The 22,410-nt window shown below is 44.5% G+C and overlaps 2 protein-coding genes and 2 long non-coding RNA genes across 6 annotated transcripts; 2 read left to right on the plus strand and 2 right to left on the minus strand.

Moving 5' to 3' along the window:
- Positions 1-194: 194 nt before the first annotated feature.
- On the minus strand, positions 195-7,963 carry LOC135277804 (uncharacterized). The gene is made up of 2 exons (XR_010345407.1): positions 7,733-7,963; positions 195-2,370 (listed from the first exon to the last, which is right to left on the minus strand). It is a non-coding gene; the product is annotated as an uncharacterized LOC135277804 (long non-coding RNA).
- On the plus strand, positions 7,169-8,509 carry LOC135277803 (uncharacterized). Of its 3 annotated transcripts, none has more exons than XR_010345405.1 (4): positions 7,169-7,266; positions 7,781-7,898; positions 8,008-8,143; positions 8,396-8,509. It is a non-coding gene; the product is annotated as an uncharacterized LOC135277803 (long non-coding RNA). The 3 variants fall into 3 exon arrangements; XR_010345406.1 differs by having other exon boundaries at positions 7,192-7,266; positions 7,778-7,898; XR_010345404.1 differs by having other exon boundaries at positions 7,180-7,898.
- Positions 8,510-12,580: 4,071 nt separating this feature from the next.
- Positions 12,581-12,793, minus strand: LOC135277772 (guanine nucleotide-binding protein G(I)/G(S)/G(O) subunit gamma-5-like). The gene has a single exon (XM_064383747.1). It carries the CDS (start codon positions 12,791-12,793, stop codon positions 12,581-12,583), a length of 213 nt encoding a protein of 70 aa, XP_064239817.1.
- A 2,643-nt stretch (positions 12,794-15,436) lies between these two features.
- Positions 15,437-18,555, plus strand: LOC135277756 (tripartite motif-containing protein 75-like). The gene is given in 1 exon segment (XM_064383743.1): positions 15,437-18,555. A coding segment is annotated over 1 exon segment (1,494 nt). The 5' UTR covers positions 15,437-15,501; the 3' UTR covers positions 16,996-18,555.
- Positions 18,556-22,410: the final 3,855 nt, after the last annotated feature.

A 22,410-nucleotide genomic window follows, 5' to 3' on the forward strand; every position in this document is an offset into this window, starting at 1 on the left:
AAACCTATAAGCGACTAGAGGTGAAACAATGTTGCTGACCTCATCTGAGGGGCTGTCCTGCCACTGAGCCCCAGCCAGAGCTCAGTCTTGGTGGGAGCTGAGGAGCAGCAGGAAGAGGGAGGGAAGGGAATCAAGGGATGAACATCTGGTCATTTTTTTTTCATTGAATAAATGTCACTTTTTGAGCCAAAAAAAAAAAAAGAACTCTTTTATTAGAAAATGGTAGTGATGCTGTCTTAACAGTTTCTTAAAATTTTAGCTAATCTTTGAAAAATGAAAAGAAATACATGCTGTATCTGTTTTAAGTGTTAGCATTTCTAGAATATATTTTTGCTATATGTTGGAAATGGAGCAGAAATATGGAACAATCTTCAGGTACTAAAAACAAACACCCTGCTGGTAAGTCTGTCTTCCCCAACTGTTAGAATCAGACCATTGGAAAGGTGAAAAAGAATAGTGTGTTCAGTGGTGATATGGTTTGGCTGTGTCACCACTCAAATCTCACCTTGAATTGTAATAATCCCCATGTGTCAAGGGCAGGGCCAGGTGAAGATAATTCAGTCATGGGGCTGGTTCCCCCATACTGTTCTCATGGTAGTGAGTAAGTCTCAAGAGATCTGATAGTTTTATAAATGGGAGTTCCCCTGCAAATGCTCTCCTGCCTGCCTCCGTGTAAGATGTGACTCTGCTCCTCCTTTCCCTTCCACCATGATTGTGAGGCCTCTTCAACTACATGGAACTGTGAGTCTATTTAACTTCTTTCCTTTATCAATTACCCAGTCTTGGGTATGTCTTTATTAGCAGTATGAAAATGGACTTAAACAAGTGGCTTCTGATTTTTGTCCAAATAATGAATTCTACAATTCCTTAACAGGAATTTACAGTCTTCCATCATCTGGCCACATCTTCATATAACACTTTTTCCCCTTTATCTGACTGTTTGCCAGAGAGAGAGTCTTTTGGTATGACAACACATGGTTCTCTATTGACCCCTTTCCCTTAACTGACTCCCACCTGCACAGTGGGTCCCCAATATCCTCTTCAGTGCCTCTGTAATAATTATTCTTTCCCGGTGAAGTGCAAGTATCCTTTCTTCCATAAGGCCAATCCACACAGATTAGTCCCTTATTTCAACTTCTTTTAACCTTACGCTCTCTTCTATTATATTGTCCATGCAAGAATGTGTGTGTGTGTGCATGTGTGTGTGTTGTTTTGTATTAACTAAGTATGAATTTTTTCTCCCCAAATACATCAACAGACTCTGTATGGTGAGCTAAATTGAAGTCTGCACTTACTCTGGAGATGATCCAACAGATGAAACAAGCGAAGCAAATTCATTTATTACACACATTTGACCTTCTCATGGGCAATTCAGCTGTGTCTAAATAAGTTTTTCACATATTAGAAATATTCACCGGAACACACATAAACCAAGACCAACATTTGCAATAGGTGCATTTCTTTGGTATGTCTGATTATTTTGGGGTGGACTTAAAAATACTAGCTTGAAATAAATAGACACTATACATAATCCAAGTAAAAATTTATCTAATATATAATGACCATATTAATTAATTTATCTTTTATTTAATTTGCTTATTTAAGAGGAAGGTAAAGTCAATTCAGTCCAGGCCTGTGATATAAGCTTACAGTAAATATTTTCAATTAGTGGGGAAAATATTAAGGTTATGCATATGTCAAAATAAGAATGCATTTTGATAGAAAAAAACAGAAAAGTAATTGAGATGAAAACTATTGAGATTCTGCTAATAGCAAGCTAAACTGGAACTAGAAAATTTATGGCAGTTTATTTCCAACAGTGACATACTATGAGCAAAACATTTTATTTTCATTCTTTTTTAATTACACTCAAAATTTCTTAAGTATATGGTATATGTTTTAAAATAGCACCCCTTTAAATAACAGTAAATAATAAAAATAATGATTAAGAATTTAAAAAATGAGATCTGTGAAGAAATAACTGTTCACAATGAAATAAAAATGTATTTAATGGTATTTTAAAGTTACTCTCTATTGCCAAGATGAATTCTATTATTTTTAAAATTTTGCTTCCCTGGCCCCCTAGCATTTAATTGGCATAGGTAAGAATACTTCTGGTAACTTTTTAAAAATTTTGTACCAAACACTTAAATTCCATAATTTCTAGAGTAGAATGTGAAAATAACCTGACTTTCACATTTGGTTTAAGAAATGCTCTAATGTAGAAAACTTTGGATCCATTCTGCAGACCTTGAGACTCTGGCGTACGCTCTGGGCGATCAGGCAGGGCACACTGGAATCCAATGAGGTCATGCCAGCCGGGAACCACCTGTTGTTTTCTTGGCACATCAGTGGTCCTCCTGAATCCCCCTAAAGAGTGAATTGCAAAGCAGAATTATAGATATGCGGACAACTGATCTAAACACATAAGATTATTTGTATCAAATACATTTTTTAAAAAATTAAAAATATGATTTAATTGCAAATCATCTGTATACATTTTCGCTTTCAATCTGAGCCAAGAATGAGAACCTCAGTAAGGAGACAGAGAAACGGTAACTAAGAAATAATTTATCATTTTTGTGGTGCACTTTTATAATAAGAGTTTCACCATGTTAATTAGGCACTTTGGTGGATACTAAGAAGTTCTTTAAAGCACAACTATGAAGAGCATGCCAACCAAAATATATATTAACAGCCAATTGTTTTATATAAGGAGATATGCTGTAAGTGTCACAGAGCACATTGTGGAAAAGACAAATTATTTGACAATAGGCTCTTCAGAAAAATTAAGAACTCACTCATGAAGTTGATTTTGTTCTCTTGGGTAGCAGTATCTTTTTCGTACTCAATAAACACCATCCAATTTGAAAAACATTTTAACTGAAATAAGCAAGCCTGTGATATCATTTTTAATGATAAGAACTCATGTTTTCATCTGAGATTTCAAATGAAGAAATGTTTTTAATTTTTATGAATATTAATTCCAGCAGACCTAGTAAATTATATACATTTTATTTGCAATGGTAATACAAACATATCATTATTTAATGATATAAAATGGACAAGCATTTTTCCTGTATTAATTGGACAAATATTTTTAATTAATTTGTTTTTTATATTTATGAAGACATTTAAACTTTTATGTTTTTTGAAATCACTGGTATAATAGAAGACTTCAATACCAGCTAGATGCTTGAAATATCCTAAGAGACTTTTTGCCTGATCCTTTATCATGTTTGGGCCCTATATTTAAAGGAAAAAATGTAGTCTATCAAATCACCTTTTTTCCCCTCCATACAGAGGGACATATATTTCACTGGCGTCCACAAGTTACCAACATTCTAGTGTAACAGATGTGTTCAAGCTGTTTAAAGCAGGGACTGTGATTTTTATTTTTGATGCTAAGCCCTTAACCTGGAATATAGATTCTGAAATATTTATGGAACAGTATATATTCAAGGATCAAAATACATTTTATATGACTTGGAAGTTATTAAAAATAAACTTCAACTGTTTGGGTATTTTTAAAAGGAGTCATCTGGTTTTTTACATATCTTCTAAAATAATTTAATTTTTTAGTAGGAGGTTCCAGACAAAACAAGGATTTTTAACTTACTCAGTACATACTGGGTTAGTTGCAGTTACTCAAGGATCATGCAGCAGACATGTTGCTTATCTGCTGGGTAGTCTATCTGGTCGGGAGACTTCAGTCAGTTTCCATTACTTCCTGTCATCTAAATATACCACATCAGTTTAGCTATGTAATTTCTCCTTACCTTAATTTTCTTTCTATTTTTTAAAAAATTTTACTTTAAGTTGTGTGATACATGTCTAGAATGTGCAGGTTTGTTACGTAGGTATACATGTGCCATGTTGGTTTGCTGCATCTATTATCCCACCCTCTAAGTTTCTTCCCCTTTGCCCCCCACATACCCAACAGGCCCTGGTGTGTGTTATTCACTATCTTGTGTCCCTGTGTTCTCATTGTTGAACTACCACTCATAAGTAAGAACATGCAGCGTTTGGTTTTCTGTTCCTGTGTTAGTGTGCTGAGGATGATGGCTTCCAGCTTCATCCATGTCCTGCAAAGAACATGATCTCATACCACTGGGTATATAATCAGTAATGGGATTGCTGGGTCAAATGGTATTTCTGGTTCTAGATCCTTGAGGAATCACCATACGGTCTTCCACAATGGTTGAACTAATTTACACTCCCACCAACAGTGTAAAAGCATTGATACTTCTCCACAATCTTGACACATCTATCTTTTCTTGATATTTTAATAATTGCTATTCTGACAGGTGTGAGATGGTATCACATTGTGGCTTTGATTTGTATTTCTCTAATGATCAGTGATTTTGAGAGTTTTTTCTTCATATGTTTGTTGCTTTACCTTATTATTCTGATTTGTTCAATTAAGGTATTAATATTTCCTTCTTCACTGTCTCAGAGATATATGAGTACTTGAAAAATATGCATGTGACTGGGCACAATGGCTAAAACCTCTGATCTCAGAACTTTAGGAGGCTGTGAGAGGTGGATCAAATAAGGTCAGAAGTTCGAGATCAGCCTGATCAACATGGTGAACCATCGTTTCTATTAAAAATACAAAAAATTAGTCAAGTGTGGATGAGGGTGGCTATAATTGTAGCTACTCAGGAGACTGAGGCAGGAAAATCGTTTGAACGTGGGAGGTAGAGGCTGCAGTGAGCCAAGATAGTGACACTGCACTTCAAACTGGGTAATAAGAAAGAAACTGTGTTTCAAATAAATAAATAAATAAATAATTTAAAAGCCATGAATTTCCAGATCACAAAATATTAACTTTAAATTTATATTTCTAGTGACAGTAATATTTATAAGGAAAAGTAAAAATCAGTACATTCTTGAACTTTCAGAGTGCAAGGGCTGGTGACCATTTATGTCTACAATATTCTAAATATTTTTCTATCCACAGGACAAGTTGACAAAGAGTCTTTGAGTATAGCCCATTAAAGCAATTTGATCGAAACACCTGGTAGCAAGATGATTCCGTTTTCTGTGAAACCAATAAAGTGACTAAGATCTGTTAGCATGCTGTGCTTGACTTTCGTGGGAGTCCTCAGCGGCATGCCTGGACATCCGTCTCGGGATTTGGCTTCGCCCCAGAAAGCTTCTGAGACGCTGTCTCCACCCGATCTGCCCCCAGGGGAGGCCCGATCCAGGTGTTGCGTCCTCTGCTGCACGCTGCGCTGCGCTTGCCGCCGCTTTGTCTTTCTTCCCGCCTTCACCGGACAGCAGTGATGAGAAGCAGGGGTCCCTGGGCTTGGAGAGCCAGGCAGGGCCCCTTGGTGGGTGGCCCAGGTCGAAAGGGGGGCTGTGAGCTCAGGGAGAAGGGGAACGTTCGCCGACATCCTCCCGGAGGGTCTCAGCCATCTTTCGGGGCTCCGGCGACCCCCGCCACACCTCACCAGAGTGAATCTGCAACCCCGTGGGACCCGATCCCTGCCCACGCCGTCCGATCCGGAATCTCCTGGGGAGAGCATTCCCCAGTGCCCACCTCGCGATCTGAAGCGCCCTCCCCTTTCAGCGGACCAGAACAGGAAAGGCGGTTCGGGAGCCACTGAGGTCAGGAGAGTCGGGCTCCTGCGCTGCTTGTGACAGGCAGCCTCTTTCCCAGTGGCCGTCTCGGACACGGGCACCAGCATTTCCCCGTGCCGGTGCGGCCGGCCGGTGGCGGACCGCGGATATTGCGGCTGGCCAGCCGGACACGCCAATGCGCATGCATGAGCCGTGGCCTTGGGAACCACCTTGTCAAAAGCTTGGCCAAGCAGGGGCCCTCCGTGACAGTGCCTCGGCGTTGGGCGACGGCACCCCCTCTACCGGGCGGGGATCGTGGCCACGGTGCCGCGATTTCACGAGTCGGGCAGGGCGGAGCCAGGCTGAGAGAAGCTGCAGCGGAACTTCAGGGATGCCCAGGGCGATCCCCAGGAATCCCCACGATGCTTCCAGCCTGCTCAGACGCTGTGGGCGGTGCGCCTCCTCGAAAGCTCTCTCTGCTGGGATTTCAAGGTACGGCCAGCCTGTGTGCCACGGGGCTGCTCTCTCCCCGAGGGGCTTCCCGGCAGAGAGCAGACCTCCGCAGCCTCAGGAGCAGCCTGCGACTGTTGGATGTCTCCGTGTGTCTTTTTTCTGTTTGTGTGTGTGTGTGTGTGTGTGTGTGTGTGTGTGTCTATGTGTCAGTCTGTGTGTATCTTTCTGTGTGGTTTCATTTGTGTGTGCGAGCCGTGGATGCTGGAGCGAAGTGTGGCCAGTGCACTCCAGCGCTGTTTGGAGTCTGTCTAGCTTGTGGTGCACGTGTGTCCTCGGCTAGCTGAGGGGCTGTGGGACCCCGCCTTCTTTGTGTTGCTCCTGGTCTCTGAAGCCTTAGTGTAGTGGGGGTGTGGCTCCCACCCGCAGGCCTCCTAATCACCTGCCCATCCCGAGGGGGGCCAATCCTCCTGAAAGAAGAGGAGCACAGCACACCCAAAAGGAAACTCTTCCATGGGCCCTTGGTCGTGCGACACATGGAGGGCTGGTGCTGTCCTTGGGACCCCTTCGGGGACTACACTCTTGGTAGGTTTCCCACTTAGGATTCTTGTTAGGAAAGCAGATTGTCATTCCTGTGTCAGAGTGAGCCTGAGATTCTGCATTTGGAGTAGGCCCTCAGGGGATGCCAGTGCTTCTGGGACATGATCGATATTTCCAGGAGCAAGTCTCACTATTGCTCTTTGGAAGTCATGATTCTAGAGGTAGGGTGTGCATTTCAAGGTGTCTTCTGGAGACAGTTTTCACTTTTCTTCCTAATTTCTTCGGTAACATGATTCAAACACACTGATTGGCAAGACTGATGGAAACAGAGAGATAGGTCCTAAATTGTCTTTTCTTCAATGACTCATTTAGTGGACTCTTTGCTTTTGTACGGACAGATGAAATGGTATGCAGTTAGCCATGGGACGAAATCACAGTGGGCTTGGTATCAGGAAAAATTGAAATGACAGTAAGGTAGGAAAACGTTTATAGATTTCCACTATCATGTCATTGTGTTGAGAATGATTTGGTACCTACTCTAGCTTGGGAATGATCCTTGATCTCAGCTGTCCAGGTAATTCTGGGAAGCAGTGCACACGTTCCCTTCCAGTGTCTAAGGAACCGTGGTCTGCACGTGTTCGTGGCAACATCTACACAGAGGTTGTGCTGTGGTTGGTGGAGATTTCTAACCTATTGGCTGCAAATACTCAGGTACTTACAGTTCCTTTCAACATCTGTATGCCTTCATTGAGATGGTCAATGTCATCTGAACTGTACGATTGGAATTTTAGCTGAATTAGTTTACAGGGATCCTTTCTATGGAATTCTAAGCGGTTTGACCTCAACTAGGACTTAGGAGCTGTGAGGCCTTTTCCTTCCGTTCTTCTGCTGCTGCTGAAAAACTCTCTCTTTCCGTAAAGACGAACGCACCTGCCTACATGTGGGCAAACAATGTGTGTAGGACGATCCCAGGTTTAGCCTATCAGCTGTAGAAGTCACACCAGACAAGTTAGGAAAACTGACACACTCTGAGTCAATCCTAATCAGGGACATTTATTACACTATCTATAAAGTACATTGAATTGGGTCCCTTTTATTTCCCATGGCATCAATGGTCAGAAAATGGAGTGGTCCCATAAAATGGGAATGAGAACTAGATAATGTTCCAAGAGCCTACCTTAAGCGAGCATGTTTGACGGAGGAAACTTCTTTTTTCCTTAAGCAGTAACTGGATATGGTCTGGAGTTTTGATGTTGCTGTGGCGGTGGTTGCTGTTCTTGTAGTTTTCCCAGAGAAGCAGAGGAGGAAAACAGAGTTTCGTTCCTGAGGGAGGAAAACATGAGGTTGGTAGAATTTACGCACCTTTCCACAGCCTTACCTTTGAGAAGTTTTCTTTCTGAAACTTGTTTGCCTTCTAACCTTATCCGGTTTTCTTCTGTTTTCTTTGATTAGCCCTTGTATGGTAGGAAATAGTTCCTAGAGAGAGAAGACAAAGATGGTCTGTGTTGCAAAAGAAGCCCCAGGCTGAAGACTGGAGATCGGAATGTGCAACCTGCAAGGGAACTGGAGACAATGAAACTCCTGTCAGGTAAGTTGGATGCTACAAGCTTGTGTGGAGGGGATGAAGGTTCCATGTTTCTGACTTGCTCATCACGGCAAAAATGTCAGACCAAATGGCAGGGTAGGACCTTCGTGAAAAGATGATTAAGTGGAAACGGTCCTTCAGAACCAGATTTCATCCACTGAATAACCTCCCACACCCGGTAACACTCTGGACTCTGGGGTCGGTAAGAGTGAGAATCTGCATTTGTAACAGCGGGAATTCTTTTTCTCTCGACAGGACAAGTTGACAACGGGTCTCTGTGTATGGGCCATCAAGGCAGTCGGATCGAAACACTCGGTAGCAAGATGATTCTGTTTTCTGTGAAACCAATAAAGTGACTAAGATCCGTTAGCATGCTGTGCTGGGCTTTCGTGGGAGTCCTCAGCGGCATGCCTGGACATCCGTCTCGGGATTTGGCTTGGCCCCAGAAAGCTTCTGAGACGCTGTCTCCACCCGATCTGCCCCCAGGGGAGGCCCGATCCAGGTGTTGAGTCCTCTGCTGCACGCTGCGCTGCGCTTGCCGCCGCTTTGTCGTTCTTCCCGCCTTCACCGGACAGCAGTGATGAGAAGCAGGGGTCCCTGGGCTTGGAGAGCAAGGCAGGGCCCCTTGGCGGGTGGCCCAGGTCGAAAGGGGGGCGGTGAGCTCAGGGAGATGGGGAACGTTCGCCGACATCCTCCCGGAGGGTCTCAGCCATCTTTCGGGGCTCCGGCGACCCCCGCCACACCTCACCAGAGTGAATCTGCAACCCCGTGGGACCCGATCCCCGCCCACGCCGTCCGATCCGGAATCTCCTGGGGAGAGCATTCCCCAGTGCCCACCTCGCGATCTGAAGCGCCCTCCCCGTTCAGCGGACCCGAACAGGAAAGTCGGTTCGGGGAGCCACTGAGGTCAGGACGGTCGGGCTCCTGCGCTGCTTGTGGCAGGCAGCCTCCTTCCCAGTGGCCGCCTCGGACACGGCCGCCGGCATTTTCCCGTGCCGGTGCGGCCGGCCGGTGGGGGGCCGCGGACATTGCGGCTGGTCAGCCGGGCACGCCAATGCGCATGCGCGAGCGGCGCGTCAGAAGAGCGACCTCCCAGCCGGGGCTCGCGTCACAGTGACCGCTCCCGTGGCCTGGGATACCATGGCATCAATGGTCAAAAAATGTAGTGGTCCCATAAAATAGGAATGAGAAGTAGATAATGTTCCAAGAGCCTAATTTAAGCGAGCATGTTTGACGGAGGAAACTTCTTTTTTCCTTAAGCAGTAACTGGATATGGTCTGGAGTTTTGATGTTGCTGTGGTGGTGGTTGTTGTTGTTGCAGTTTTCCCAGAGAAGCAGAGGAGGAAAACAGAGTTTCGTTCCTGAGGGAGGAAAACATGAGGTTGGTAGAATTTACGCACCTTTCCACAGCCTTAGCTTTGAGAAGTTTTCTTTCTGAGAATTGTTTCCCTTCCATCCGTATTCGATAGAGGGTGCCAGGGTGGATTGCAGTGGGCAACCTCCGCTCACTGCAACCTCTGCCTCCTGAGTTCAAGTAATTCTCCTGCCTCAGCCTCCCGAGTAGTCTGGAGTACAGGCGTGCGCACCACCATGCCCAGCTAATTTTTTTTCGTCTTTTTAGTAGAGACGTGGTTTCACCATGTTGGCCAGGATGGTCTCGAGCTCTTGACCTTGTGATCTGCCCTCCTCAGCCTCCCAAAGTGCTGGGATTACAGACGTGAGCCACCGCGCCAGGCTTAGAATTTTTTTTTATTTATAGTAGACAAAAATTTCTTCGGGCAGGACTCGGTGGCTCACACCCGTAATCCTAGCACTTTGGGAGGCTGAGACAGGGGAGATTGAGACCAACCTGGACAACATGGTGAAACCCTATCTCTATTAAAAATACAAAAATTAGCCAGGTGTGGTGATGCATACCTGTAATCCCAGGTACTTTGGAGGCTGAGGCAGGAGAATGGCTTGAACCTGGGAGGCAGAGGTTGCCGTGAGCCAAGATCCCGCCACTGCACTCCAGCGTGGGCAACAGAGCCAGACTCTGTCTGAAAAAAGAAGAAAAAATGACTTCGATTATTTTGCAAACATATCTTTATAAAATCAGGTTGCATCTGTCAGCCGGTCAAAGTTTTATATGAGCACCCTCACTGGGTTTCGAGACAAGGTCTCAACTCTGTTGTTTAGGCAGGATTGCAGTGGAACAATCTGAGCTCACTGCAGTCTCACCCTCCCGGACTCAAGTGATTTTTCCACCTCAGGCCCTGAAAGTAGCTGGGACTACAGGCACCTGCCCCACCACCCATGGCTAATTTTTGTATTTTTTGTAGAGACAAGGTTTCACCATGTTGCCCAGGCTGGTCTCGAACTCCTGACCTCAAGTGATCCACCCGCCTCTGCCTTCCAGAGTGCTGGGATTGCAGACATGAGCCACCAAGCCTGGCCGACACCCTCACTGTTAATCTTCTATAAGGAATATCTTTCAGCAGGTAGCCCAATTGCAGGCTCTGGGTTGAAATCTCTAGTCTTTCTCAACTTCTCTGTTCCTTTTTACTCATCTAAATAAAGCAGGCTCTGGTTATTTGCATGAGCAAATGCAAACCTGTCCTATTCACTTATTACAAAAAAGACTCTAAAGTTCTTGGATCAAGGCCAAGGACACTTAACTGCTTACAGGCCGGAAGCCTTCCCCACCTTCTCCTGCCCCCACCCCTCCCACTTCCGGGTAGAAGCCGGTCTTAGCTGGGTGGAGTCCTCACTGCTGTACATTCCAGGTTTGTTTAGTTAGTGTCTAGTGTGTGGCCGCTTGCACGGATAAGGGACCGCCGCAGGGTTCCCCCTGCTCCAGATAAGCCTGGAGGTGAGACTCTGTGGGTGCCAGAGACTGGAGTGAAACCTGTGGCCTCTCGAGCATCTGCTCTGTGCCTGGAGGCAGCTTGCCCCTCACAAGGGAACCCGAACTCATCATCAGGTTATTTTATGTTTTTATTTTTATTTATTTATTTTTTTTGAGATGCAGTCTCACTCTGTGATTCAGGCTGGAGTGTGGTGGGGCGATCTCAGCTCACTGCAACCTCTGGTTATTTTGTTTTTATTTTTAGTTATTTATTTTTTTGAGACTCAATCTTGCTCTGTGACCCAGGCTGGAGTGCAGTGGAGCGATCTCGGCTCACTGTAACCTCTGCCTCCCAGGTTCAAGTGATTCCCCTGCCCCAGCCTCCCGAGTAGCTGGGATTACAGGCACTTGCCACCAGCCAGACTAATTTTTGTATTTTTAGTATTTTTGTATTTTTAGTTTCACCATGTTGGCCAGGCTGGTCTCAAACTCCTGACTTCAAGTGTTCTTCCTGCCTCGGCCTCCCAAAGTGCTGGGATTGCAGGTGTGAACCACCGCACCTGCAGCATAAGTTTATTTAAAAACGCATGCTATTTATTTGTTTTTATTTTTATTTACTTTTTTAAACAGAGTTTCACCATGTTGATCAGGCTGGTCTTGAACTCCCGACCTTAGGTGATCCACCCGTTTTGGCCTCCAAAGTGCTGGATTACAGGCGTGAGCCACCATGCCCAGCCACCATTTATTATGGTTCCCGATTTATTTACTAGTTTTGTCCTAAGTCACCGAAATGCTTGCTAAAAATATGTAAGCCCAGAGACCACTCTGTCCTAAGGAGTCAGAAAAAGAGGTGACTGATTATCTGTCTGGGAACATTCCCAGAAATGCTGGTCTGGTGGTGAGTGTGGAGTTATCTTCCAGGATGTAGAAGTGAGGAATGGGTTGTGTATAGAGTTGGGTGGAGTGGGAGGGATTAGAGCCGTGATACAAGGCCCTGAGGTCACTCTGTTGCCCCGAGCTGGTCTTGAACTCCTTGGACTCAAGTGATCCTCCCAGCTCTGCCTCCCAAAGCACTAGCATTACAAGCATGAGCCACCGTGCCCGGTAAGGTAATTCACTTTACAAAGGAGAGGTGTCTGATACTGAACCTTGAAATTGGAAGATGAGGCCAGAGAGGAAGCTTGAGATCTGAAGAAAGAGGAGGAGCTAAGGAAGGAAACTAGTGGCAGGACCAGAGCTTTGCAGTACTCTAGATAGCTGTCTGGAGATGGCTCAGGGCAAGAGAAATATACTTGCACTCTGCTCCAGAAATTTATGTTTGATCAAGAAGTGCGCTGAGCGGGGTGGCTCACGCCTGTAATCCCAGCACTTTGGGAGGCCGAGGCGGGTGGATCACAAGGTCAAGAGATCGAGATCATCCTGGCCAACATGGTGAAACCCCGTCTCTACTAAAAATACAAAAATTAGCTGGACATGGATGGTGGCACGCGCCTGTAGTCCCAGCTACTCGGGAGGCTGAGGCAGGAGAATTGCTTGAACCTGGGAGGCAGAGGTTGCAGTGAGCCGAGACTGCGCCACTGCGCTCCAGCCTGGCGACAGAGCAAGACTCCGTCTCAAAAAAAAAGAAAGGAACAGACTTTCTGGGGTCTGAAGGGATTTGTATTTGAAGATACCCGAGTCAGCGGAGGGTCATGTTGAGCATTCTGCAGACAGAATTGTTTCAAGTCTGCAGCTGCCTGGGAAACTTTTATGCGGTTGAGCCTGGCTTCCAGCCAGAGCTGTTGAACCACTTTCTTCATAGTGGCGACGCTGGAGGAGCCAGACATGGTGCACGAGGGCTGGACCGATTCGTGGGTCGGTGGGTCGTGGGCAGTGGGTCGGCTGGGCGAGACAACTGAGCAGCGGCGCCGTGGGAGCGGGGCTCTGAATTTTTTTTTTTTTTTTTTTTTTTTTGAGACATTGTCTTACTCTGTCGCCCAGGCTGGAGTGCGGAGGCGCAATCTCCGCCTCCCGGGTTCAAGCGATTCTCGTGCCCCAGCCTCCCAAGTAGCTATGCCCAGCTCCCAAGCCACTATGCCCAGCTAATTTTTTTGTATTTTTAGTAGACAAGCGGTTTCACCATTTTGGCCAGGCTGGTCTTAAACTCCTGACCTCGTGATTCGCCTGCCTCAGCCTCCTAAAGTGCTGGGATCGTAGGAGAGAGTGAGCCACCGCGCTCAGCAGTGGCGCGATTTCAGCTCCCTGCAACCTCCGCCTCCTGGTTCAGGTGACTCGCTCATCTCAGCGTCTAGAGTAGCTGAGACTAAGGCATGCGCCATCAACACCCAGCTAACTTTTGTATTTTGCAGTGGCTCACACCTGTAATCACAGCATTTGGGGAGGGTGAGGCAGGAGGATTGCCTGAATCCAGGAGTTTGAGATCAGACTGAGTGACATAGCATGACCTCTAGAAAAAATAACAAGAAATTAGCCTGAAATGAGCCATGATCACGCCACTAGGTGACCAAAAGAGACCCTGTCTCAAAAAAAATAAAAAAAAAGAAGTCTTCGTATATATGTTTGAATATTTGTTCAAGTTATATGCATTTTTATAGGATTAGTATTGTAGAATTACAACGGCATAGGAAAAACTTCTCAATTTAAGTTTTTAGGCCGGGCGCCGGGGCTCACGCCTGTAATCCCAGCACTTTGGGAGGCCAAAGCGGGCTGATCACGAGGTCAAGAGATCAAGACCATCCTGGCCAACATGGTTAAACCCCGTCTCTACTAAAAATACAAAAATTAGCTGGGCGTGGTGGCACGTGCCTGTAGTCCCAGCTACTCGGGAGGCTGAGGCAGGAGAATTGCTTGAACCTGGGAGGCGAAGGTTGCAGTGAGACGAGATCCCACTGCACTCCAGCCTGGCGCGAGACTCTGTCTCAAAAAAAAAAAAGTTTTCAGTTTGTTTGTTTGCTTTTGAGTTAGCATCTGCCTCTGTCACCCAGGCTGGAATGCAGTGGCATGATCTCAGCTCACTGCAACTGCCACCTCCTGGGTTCAAGCAGTTCTTGTGTCTCAGCCTACACCTGCGATTACAGGCGTGTGCCACCATGCCAGGCTAATTTGTTTGTATTTTTAGTAGCAACCGGGTTTTGCCATGTTGTCCAGGCTGGTCTTGAACTCCTGACCTCAAGGGATCCTCCTGCCTCAGCCCCCCAAAGTGCTAGGATTACAGGTGTGAGCCACCACCAAGCTCAGCCTTTGGAATTTTAGCATTGCTTTCAAAAAAAAAAAAAAAGAGGTTTCTATTTCACATGCCTACAGTGTTGGAATATCTACGTTTCAACTCTTAGATAATAAAGTCCTGCATCTTTCCATAACTGTTACTTCTATGCTCCTTTGGGGAGCATGTTCCTATATATTGGGAATATGTTCAGTTTTTGTTTATTTTCTTATAGATATTTTGCATTTAGACATAATGACATTTTAGCAAATACTAAAAGTATTTTTCCAAATTTTGTCTATATTCAATTTGTTGTCTCGTTTGATTTCACTTCACAAATGGATAGGTCTTCTGTGGCCTATTCAGCTGTAGAGAAGCAAGGATGAAAGAGCAAGGTAAATTTGGTAGATGTGATTTTGAACCATCAGAAAGACACTTTTGTTTTTTTCAATTAGAGACAAGGTCTCACTTTGTCACCCAGGCTAGAGCGCAGTAGCATAATGACAGCTCACTGGAGCTCATGGGAGCCTTGACCTCCATGGGGTCAAGCAATCCTCCTGCCTCAGAATCCCAAGTAGCTGGGACTACAGGTGCACACCATCACCCTCAGCTAATTTTTTACATTTTGTTGTTGTTTTTCTTCTTCCTTTTTTTTGGAGAGACAGGCTCGCTCTACGTTGCCCAGGCTAGAGATACCTTATCAAGACAAAAATTTAAAGGGAGATTGTCATTATTTACCCGATTCCCAGAATTTGGGATGTAAAGCAAATTTCTCCAAGTTACAGAGATAGGTAACCGAAGATGTTTCTAATTTGGGTGGTCTCCATGCCTCAGGGCCTAGGCTGTTCCCACAACCCCAGTTAGGATGACTGGTAGGTAGATGGGATGTGGGGATTGTGGTACCGAGCATGTGGAGTAGCTAGGGCACAATAATAAAGGCATGGAAATAAAAGACTAGGGCTAGGGGAGGATAATTTGTGTTTGGCTAGAATGTGGTGGAAGTTAGGACCACCTGAAATAAATTCAGGTCTGTTTCACCTTGTTTTGTTTTTAAGAAAGAAATATCTTCTCACCTACAGCAACTAATGATTTGAGGCATCGGATGTTTTCCTAACAGAGCTGCTTAGCTTGGCTTCATTTTCTCCGTGCAGCCAAAGGTTGGAAGAGTAATTGTCTGGCTGAGCTGTGACTGCCAGCAGGCTGTGTGTGGGACTCCTTTTGGCAGCTGGAATAAAGGGTCTGATGATTCAAAGGACTTCAAGGGCTACCACCAATGTGAGAAATCAGTGGGACTGTAGTGAGGTCTGTCTCCAGTGACTGTCTCCAGGAAGGATGGTGAGATCTAAGAGCATATCTGCTTCTCACTGGAGAAACCCACAGAGCTCAACCACCTTGGTCAAGACCTTCATTGACAGACCAATGGCAAGAGCAGCACGTGTGACCAAACTCAAAGCAGAATCCAAGTGCTCCATCTGTCTGGATTATCTAAGAGACCCCATCACCATCGATTGTGGGCACAACTTCTGTCGTTCCTGCATCCAACAGTCCTGGATGGATCTGCAGGAACTGTTCCCTTGCCCTGTTTGTCGTCACCAATGTCAAGACAGGCACTTCAGGAGCAACACCCAGATGGGACGGATGACTGAAATTGCCGAGATACTCGAGAGCGCTAAGAGCAAGAAAAAGAGGCAGGAAAAGAGGAACTTGTGCGAGAAGCACAACCAGCCCCTGAGTGTTTTCTGCGAGGAGGACCTGGTGGTGCTGTGTCCCCTGTGCACTCAGCCCCCTGACCACCAGGGCCACCATGTGAGGCCCATAGCGGAGGCTGCCTCTCATCACAGGGAAAGGCTTCGCAGTTACATCCAGCCCCTGAAAAAGCAATTGGCAGACCTCCAAAAATTAATAAGCACTCAAAGCAAAAAACTCTTAGAGCTGAGAGAGAAGGTGGAAAGCCAAAGGCAGGAACTGTCCTCTGAATTTGAGCACCTCACCCAGTTTTTAGACTGTGAGCAACAGGCAGCTCTCTCCAGACTAACTGAAGAAGAGAAGGACAATCAACAGAAACTCAGTGCAAACATAACAGCATTTTCAAACTACATCAGCACACTCAAAAGCCAATTAAGTAAGGTGGTAGAGCTCAGTGAGCTGTCTGAACTGGAACTGCTGTCACAAATTAAACTTTTCTACGAGTCTGAAAATGAGAGTAGCCCGTCAATCTTTTCAATTCATTTGAAGAGAGATGGCTGCAGTTTTCCTCCCCAGTATTCTGCTCTGCGGAGCATTATAAAGAAATTTAAAGTAGATGTAATTCTAGACTCTGAAACAGCACACGCTAACCTGATTGTATCCGAAGATAAAAAATGTGTGAAATTTACAAAAAGAAAACAAAAAGTTCCTGGTTTCCCAAAAAGATTGACAGTCAAGCCAGTTGTTCTGGGTTTTCCATGTTTTCCTTCTGGCAGGCATTTCTGGGAGATTGAAGTGGGAGATAAGTCGGAATGGGCTATTGGCATTTGCAAAGATTCTCTTCCCACAAAGGCGAGGAGACCCTCATCAGCCCAGTAGGGATGTTGGAGAACTGAGCTGTAGGATGATGGCTATCACGCACCAGGGGCTTTTCCAACCCCTCTCTTGTTAGATGTGAAAGCTAGGACCATTGGCATTTTGGTGGACTAGGAGCTGGGTGAGATCTCATTGTATAACATGGCTGAGAAATCTCACATCTGTACTTTCTCTGACACTTTTACCAGACCTCTTTGGCCTTATTTCTACGTTGGACCAGATTCACAACCTCTCAGAATCTATACAGGAACCACTGGTGAATAAAAACTCACCTGTGAGGCTGAACTAATTTTCTAGTTGTTTTTTTTAATGGAAGATGCAGAGGCTATTGTATTAATGTATCTACGGATATAATCCCTCTAGTTTTTTTTCTCTCACAGTTTCCAAGAAGAAAGTTTTATGTTGCTCCGACAACTGTCTATGAAACAGTGCTAGGATTGGTTACCTTTCGGGAATGTTGTGGGGGTTACCTATCATGTTCGTGGACTTGGTGCATCGCTGAGTAGAAGGGTGATTATTTCTGTTTTTCAGAAAGTGCAGATAGAGCTTCCAGGGGATGAACTAGAACAAACTTATCAACTTTGCCTTCTCAGTGTAAAGGTTGGATTGTGCTATTCCTGACACATACTAGGCAGGGAGCAGCTTGTAATCCTTAGTTAAACCATAGGGCACAATTTAAAGGGATGGAGTGGGGACCACAGGGAGAGGGTAAGCATTTTTAGCTTTTAACATGTGAGGCTTTAACAGTTTTTTTCTGTTATCGCCAGAAGCCACCTACTGGTGGGAATCACTACGTTAGGTTTCTTAGAAACCTTCTGCGTCACATCATTTTCATTTCTTCCTGTATTCTTTGCTATTTCATCTCTTCCTGTATTCTGTGCACAGTATTTTGGAAGAGAGTGACTTGTTATGACACTAGAGAGACCTGGGAAATCTCGTTACTAATGGACATTACTGTTAGACACCATGTCAGAGACTAAAAGATGAATCACTGGGCAGGATGGTGCACCTATATTGACTCAGAATGTTTTCTTTCAAAGACTGTTAACATTTATGGAGCCCTAACTATGTCCCAGAAGTTGCAGTATTTTCAAAACAACTCTGAGATGTAGGCAGTAGGTTAACAACAACAACAAAAAAAACGGATTTAAAATTAAGAAAACAGTTTTGAGACAAAAAAAAGTATCCTAGTTAAGGTGAATCAGTGGTAAAGAAGTATCTAGGGATGCCTTCAATCACTGACAAAACCAGCCCCTTAAATGGTTTGTCAATGGAATGCTTTATACATACACAGGAAGTAATAAGGTATTATTTTTCCCTCTGACTATGAGAAAGGAGATGTCCACAGGTACATGTTTAAACTCTCAGAACGCTAAACTAACTTAACCAGAAGGATCTGGGCTTATATCTAGATTCCACTGATGTCTGGTAGTGGGCCTAAACTCATGTGTAAGATGGACATAATACTTATTTTGCATGAAAGCTATGAAGGTGAAGTTATATGTGTGTGTATGCACCAAAGTTAACTTATTTTTTTTAATTTTTTCGAGATGAGGTCTCACCCTGTTGCCCAGGCTAGAGTGCAGTGGCACAATCATAGCTTATCATAACCTTAAACTTGAACTCCTGGACTCAAGGGATTGTCTCACCTCAGCCTCTGAATAATGGTCTCACACCATCACAATTAGCTTTTTTTTTTTTTTTTTTTTTTTTCAGATAGGGTCTGACTCTGTTATCCAGGCTGGAGTGCAGTGACAGGATCATGTTCACTGCAGCCTCAACCTCCCAGGCTCAAGCAATCCTACCACCTCAGCCTCCCGAGTAGCTGGAACTCCAGGCATGCATGCCACCATGCCCAGTTAACTTTTTTTTTTTTTTTTGAGATGGAGTTTCGCTCTTGTTGCCCAGGCTAGAGTACAATGGCGCAATCTCAGCTCACTGCAACCTCTGCCTCCTGGGTTCAAGCGATTCTCCTGCCTCAGCCTCCTGAGTAGCTGGGATTACAGGCACCTGCTACCCAGTCAACTTTTGATTTTTTGAGGAGATGAGGTCTCACTTTGTTGCCCAGCCTGGGCTCAAACTCCTAGGCTCAAGTGATCCTCCTGCCTCCACTTCCCAAAGTGCTAGAATTACAGGCATGAGCCACTGTGCCCAACCTGCCCCAGGCAATTTTAATTTAATTTTTTTTTTTTTAGTAGCGACTGGGTCTCACTATGTTGACCAAGCTGATTTTGAACTGTTAGCCTCAAGTGGTCCTCCTGCCTCGACCTCCCAAAGTGCTGGGAATATAGGCATGAGCCACCATGCCCAACCCAAAAAAGACATTTCTGACTCAGGAAAATGTGAGTATGGCAGGGCATTAGGTGATAACAAGGCTGTTAATTCTGTTAGGTGTGATAGCATTACAATTTACGAAATGCTTTTATCCAGAGTAAAATATTTAGGGGTGAAATTGTATTTCTGTGATTTTTATTAAAGAGCTCTAGCCAAAAAAAAAAAAAAAATACAATCAATGAAGCAAATGTGAGAAAATATCAATAATTGTTGTGTCTAGGTGATGGACATTTCACTTTATGTACTATTCTTTGTACCTTAAAGAACAAGTAAAATTGTTTCCTTTTATCCATATGTTCTGAGTTATGGTTTCTGTATGACTGCCATTTCTACCTGAGGTTTGATTGGGCACACTTATAGTTGAATGAACATATTCATCCCTACTCCCCTGTCTAAAACTCAGTTAAATTGTGTATTTTGGCTAGTTTCAAATTTCTTAAGATTTGAGAAACTAGCTATTGAACTATAAATATTATTAACTGTCCATTTCCTTAGAATTGGAGCCATCTTGGTCAGGCTAGTTTCAAATTTCTGACCTCAGGTGATCTGCCTCCTCAGCCCTCTCCAAGTGCTGAGATTACAGGTGTGAGCCACCTCACCTGGCCTTTTTCTTTTTTCTTTTTTTTTTTTGAGATGGAGTTTTGCTCTTGTCATCCAGGCTGGAGTGCAATGGCATGATGTCAGCTCACTGCAACCTCCGCCTCCCGGGTTCAAGCAATTCCTCCTGCCTCAGCCTCCCTAGTAGCTGGGATTACAGGTGCCTACCATCACACTGAGCTAATTTTTGTATTTTTAGTAGACACAGGGTTTCACCATGTTGGCCAAGCTGGTCTCAAACTCCTGACATTAGGTGATCTGCCCACCTCAGCCTCCCGAAGTGCTGGGATTACAGGAATGAGACACCATGCCCGGCCCAGCCTCTTCTATTAATACCTAGTTTTCTATATGAATTATGTTATTATAAACTTTTTAGGAGTACACTTCCCTTTTTTTTTTTTTTTTTTTTGAGACAAGAGTTTCACTCTTGTTGCCCAGGCTTTAGTGCAATGGTATGATCTCTGCTCACCGCAACCACTGCCTCCCAGTTTCAAGCCATTCTCCTGCCTCAGCCTCCTGAGTAGCTGGGATTATAGGTGCCCACCATGACACCCAGCTAATTTTGTATTTTTATGAGAGACAAGGTTTTGACATGGTCAGGCTGGTCTCGAACTCCCAACCTCAGGCAAAGTGCTGGCATTATAGGCGTAAGCCACCTTGCCCAACCTTTTTTTTTTTTTTTTGAGACAGGGTCTTCCTATGTCACCCAGGCTGAAGTGCAGTGGCGTGATCTCAGCTCACTGCAACCTCTGAGCCCCTCTACCACACCGGTCTCAAGCGATCCTCCCACCTCAGCATCCCAAATAGCTGGGACCACAGGCCTGCACCGCCACACCTGGCAATTTTTGTGTTTTTAGTAGAGACAGGGTCTCTACCCAGGCTGCCAAGGGCGGTCTCAAACTCCTGAGCTCAAGCGAACCACCCATCCCAAAGTGCTGGGATAGCAGACATGAGCCATTGCGCCTGGCCACATTTCACCTTTGGTTTCCAATTGGGTAACTCTTTGATTCTTATACTAGTAATTTAGCATGCTTACTAAAAATCAAATAATTGGATGGGCGTGGTAGCTCACGCCTGTAATCCCAAAACTTCAGGAGGACAAGGTGGGTGGATCACCTGAGGTCAAGAGTTCGAAACCACCCTGACCAACAAGGTGAAACCCCGTCGCTTAAAAAAAAATCAAATAATAGGCATATAAATAGAAATTATTAGTATAACCTCACCTATCCACACACATGCACACATTTTTGGTATATATCTATAGAGATTTCTTTGGCCTACATAAACTAGTTTATATACATTATTTTAATATGAACTAATCTATAATAAGGCCAACATTAAGCTTTAAAAGATAGGAAGAAAGTAGATCATAAACTTGTTAGTACATTAAGGATTTGGGACTTTAAGAAGAATGGGAAGCTAATGAAAAGCTTGAAGCAGGGAACTGAGATCATCAGATTTTCCTATCTCATTGGCTGTATCACTCAAATTTCGAATATTGGTCTCAGCTGGATATATAAATTTAGAAGTCAGCAGTAACTGCATAGAAACTAGTCCAAGCGTGATGGCTCATGCCTGTAATCCCAGCACTTTGGAAGGCCAAGGCAGGCAGATCACCTGAGGTCAGGAGTTCAAGACCAACCTGGCCAATATGGTGAAACCTTGTCTCTACTAAAAATACAAACATCAGCCAGGCATAGGGGCACGCACCCGTAGCTACTTGGGAGGCTGGGGCAGGAGAATTGCTTGAACCCAGGAGGTGTAGTTTGCAGTGAGCCAAGTGGAGCGCCATTGCACTTCAGCCTGAGCATCACAGCAAGACTCCTCAAAAAAAAAAAAAAAAAAAAAGTGAATATTACAATTTTAAAGTTCCACAAGCAAAGAGGATGGTATACAAATCACAAGAGGAATGTTCAACCTTTGACATGTGGACAGGTAATTCCTTGATTTAAAAAAAAGGTTCCTGGCTGAGGGCCGTGGCTCATGCCTGTAATCCTAGCACTTTGGGAGGCCAAGGCAGGCGGATCACCTTTGGTCAGGAGTTCGAGACCAGCCTGGCCAACACGGTGAAACCCTGTCTCTACTAAAAGTACAAAAATTAGCCAGGCATGGTGGCTTGGGCATGTAGTCCCAGCTACTCAGGAGACTGGGGCAGGAGAATCATTTGAACCCAGGAGGTGGATGTTACCCCACTGCACTTCAGCCTGGGTGACAGAGCAAGACTCCATCTCAAAAAATAAAATAAAAAATAAAAAAGGTTCCAGTGGAATTGTAAAAACATAGATAATAAACATTTTTAAAAGGTAAGGAGGAGTGCATGAGATCAGATATAGGTCTCGTAAATTCCTTACGAGAATTTGAGGGATTTCCCATCTCCTGACCTCTATTTTTAATCCTGATACATGCAATTTTTTTTCAATTAAAAATTTTTTCTTGATGTAAATTACTACAAAACATTAAACATGTTGTAGATTCTGGTTTCAAATCATTTAGAAAGTCATTTCCTATACCACAATTGTAAAACTGGTCTCCAATATTTTCTTGTATCTTCATGGTTTTTAGAAGCCTCCTTTTGGATGGGCATAGTGGCTCATACTTGTAATCCCGGCAGTTTGGGAGGCTGAGGCTGGAGGATCACTTGAGGACAGAAGTTCCAGACTAACCTGGACAATATAGTGAGTCCTCACCTCTACAAAAAAAAAAAAAAAAAAAATTAAATTTAAAAGGTAAACAGAAGCTGGGCATGGT

This window comes from Aotus nancymaae, unplaced genomic scaffold, assembly GCF_030222135.1.
Source record: "Aotus nancymaae isolate 86718 unplaced genomic scaffold, 86718_ANA_hifiasm-v0.15.2.pri h1tg000033l, whole genome shotgun sequence".
Taxonomy (NCBI): domain Eukaryota; kingdom Metazoa; phylum Chordata; class Mammalia; order Primates; family Aotidae; genus Aotus; species Aotus nancymaae.

Coding starts and splice junctions, on each gene's coding strand:
- LOC135277772 (XM_064383747.1), bottom strand. CDS start 12,793: ATGTCTGGCTCCTCCAGCGTCGCCACTATGAAGAAAGTGGTTCAACAG.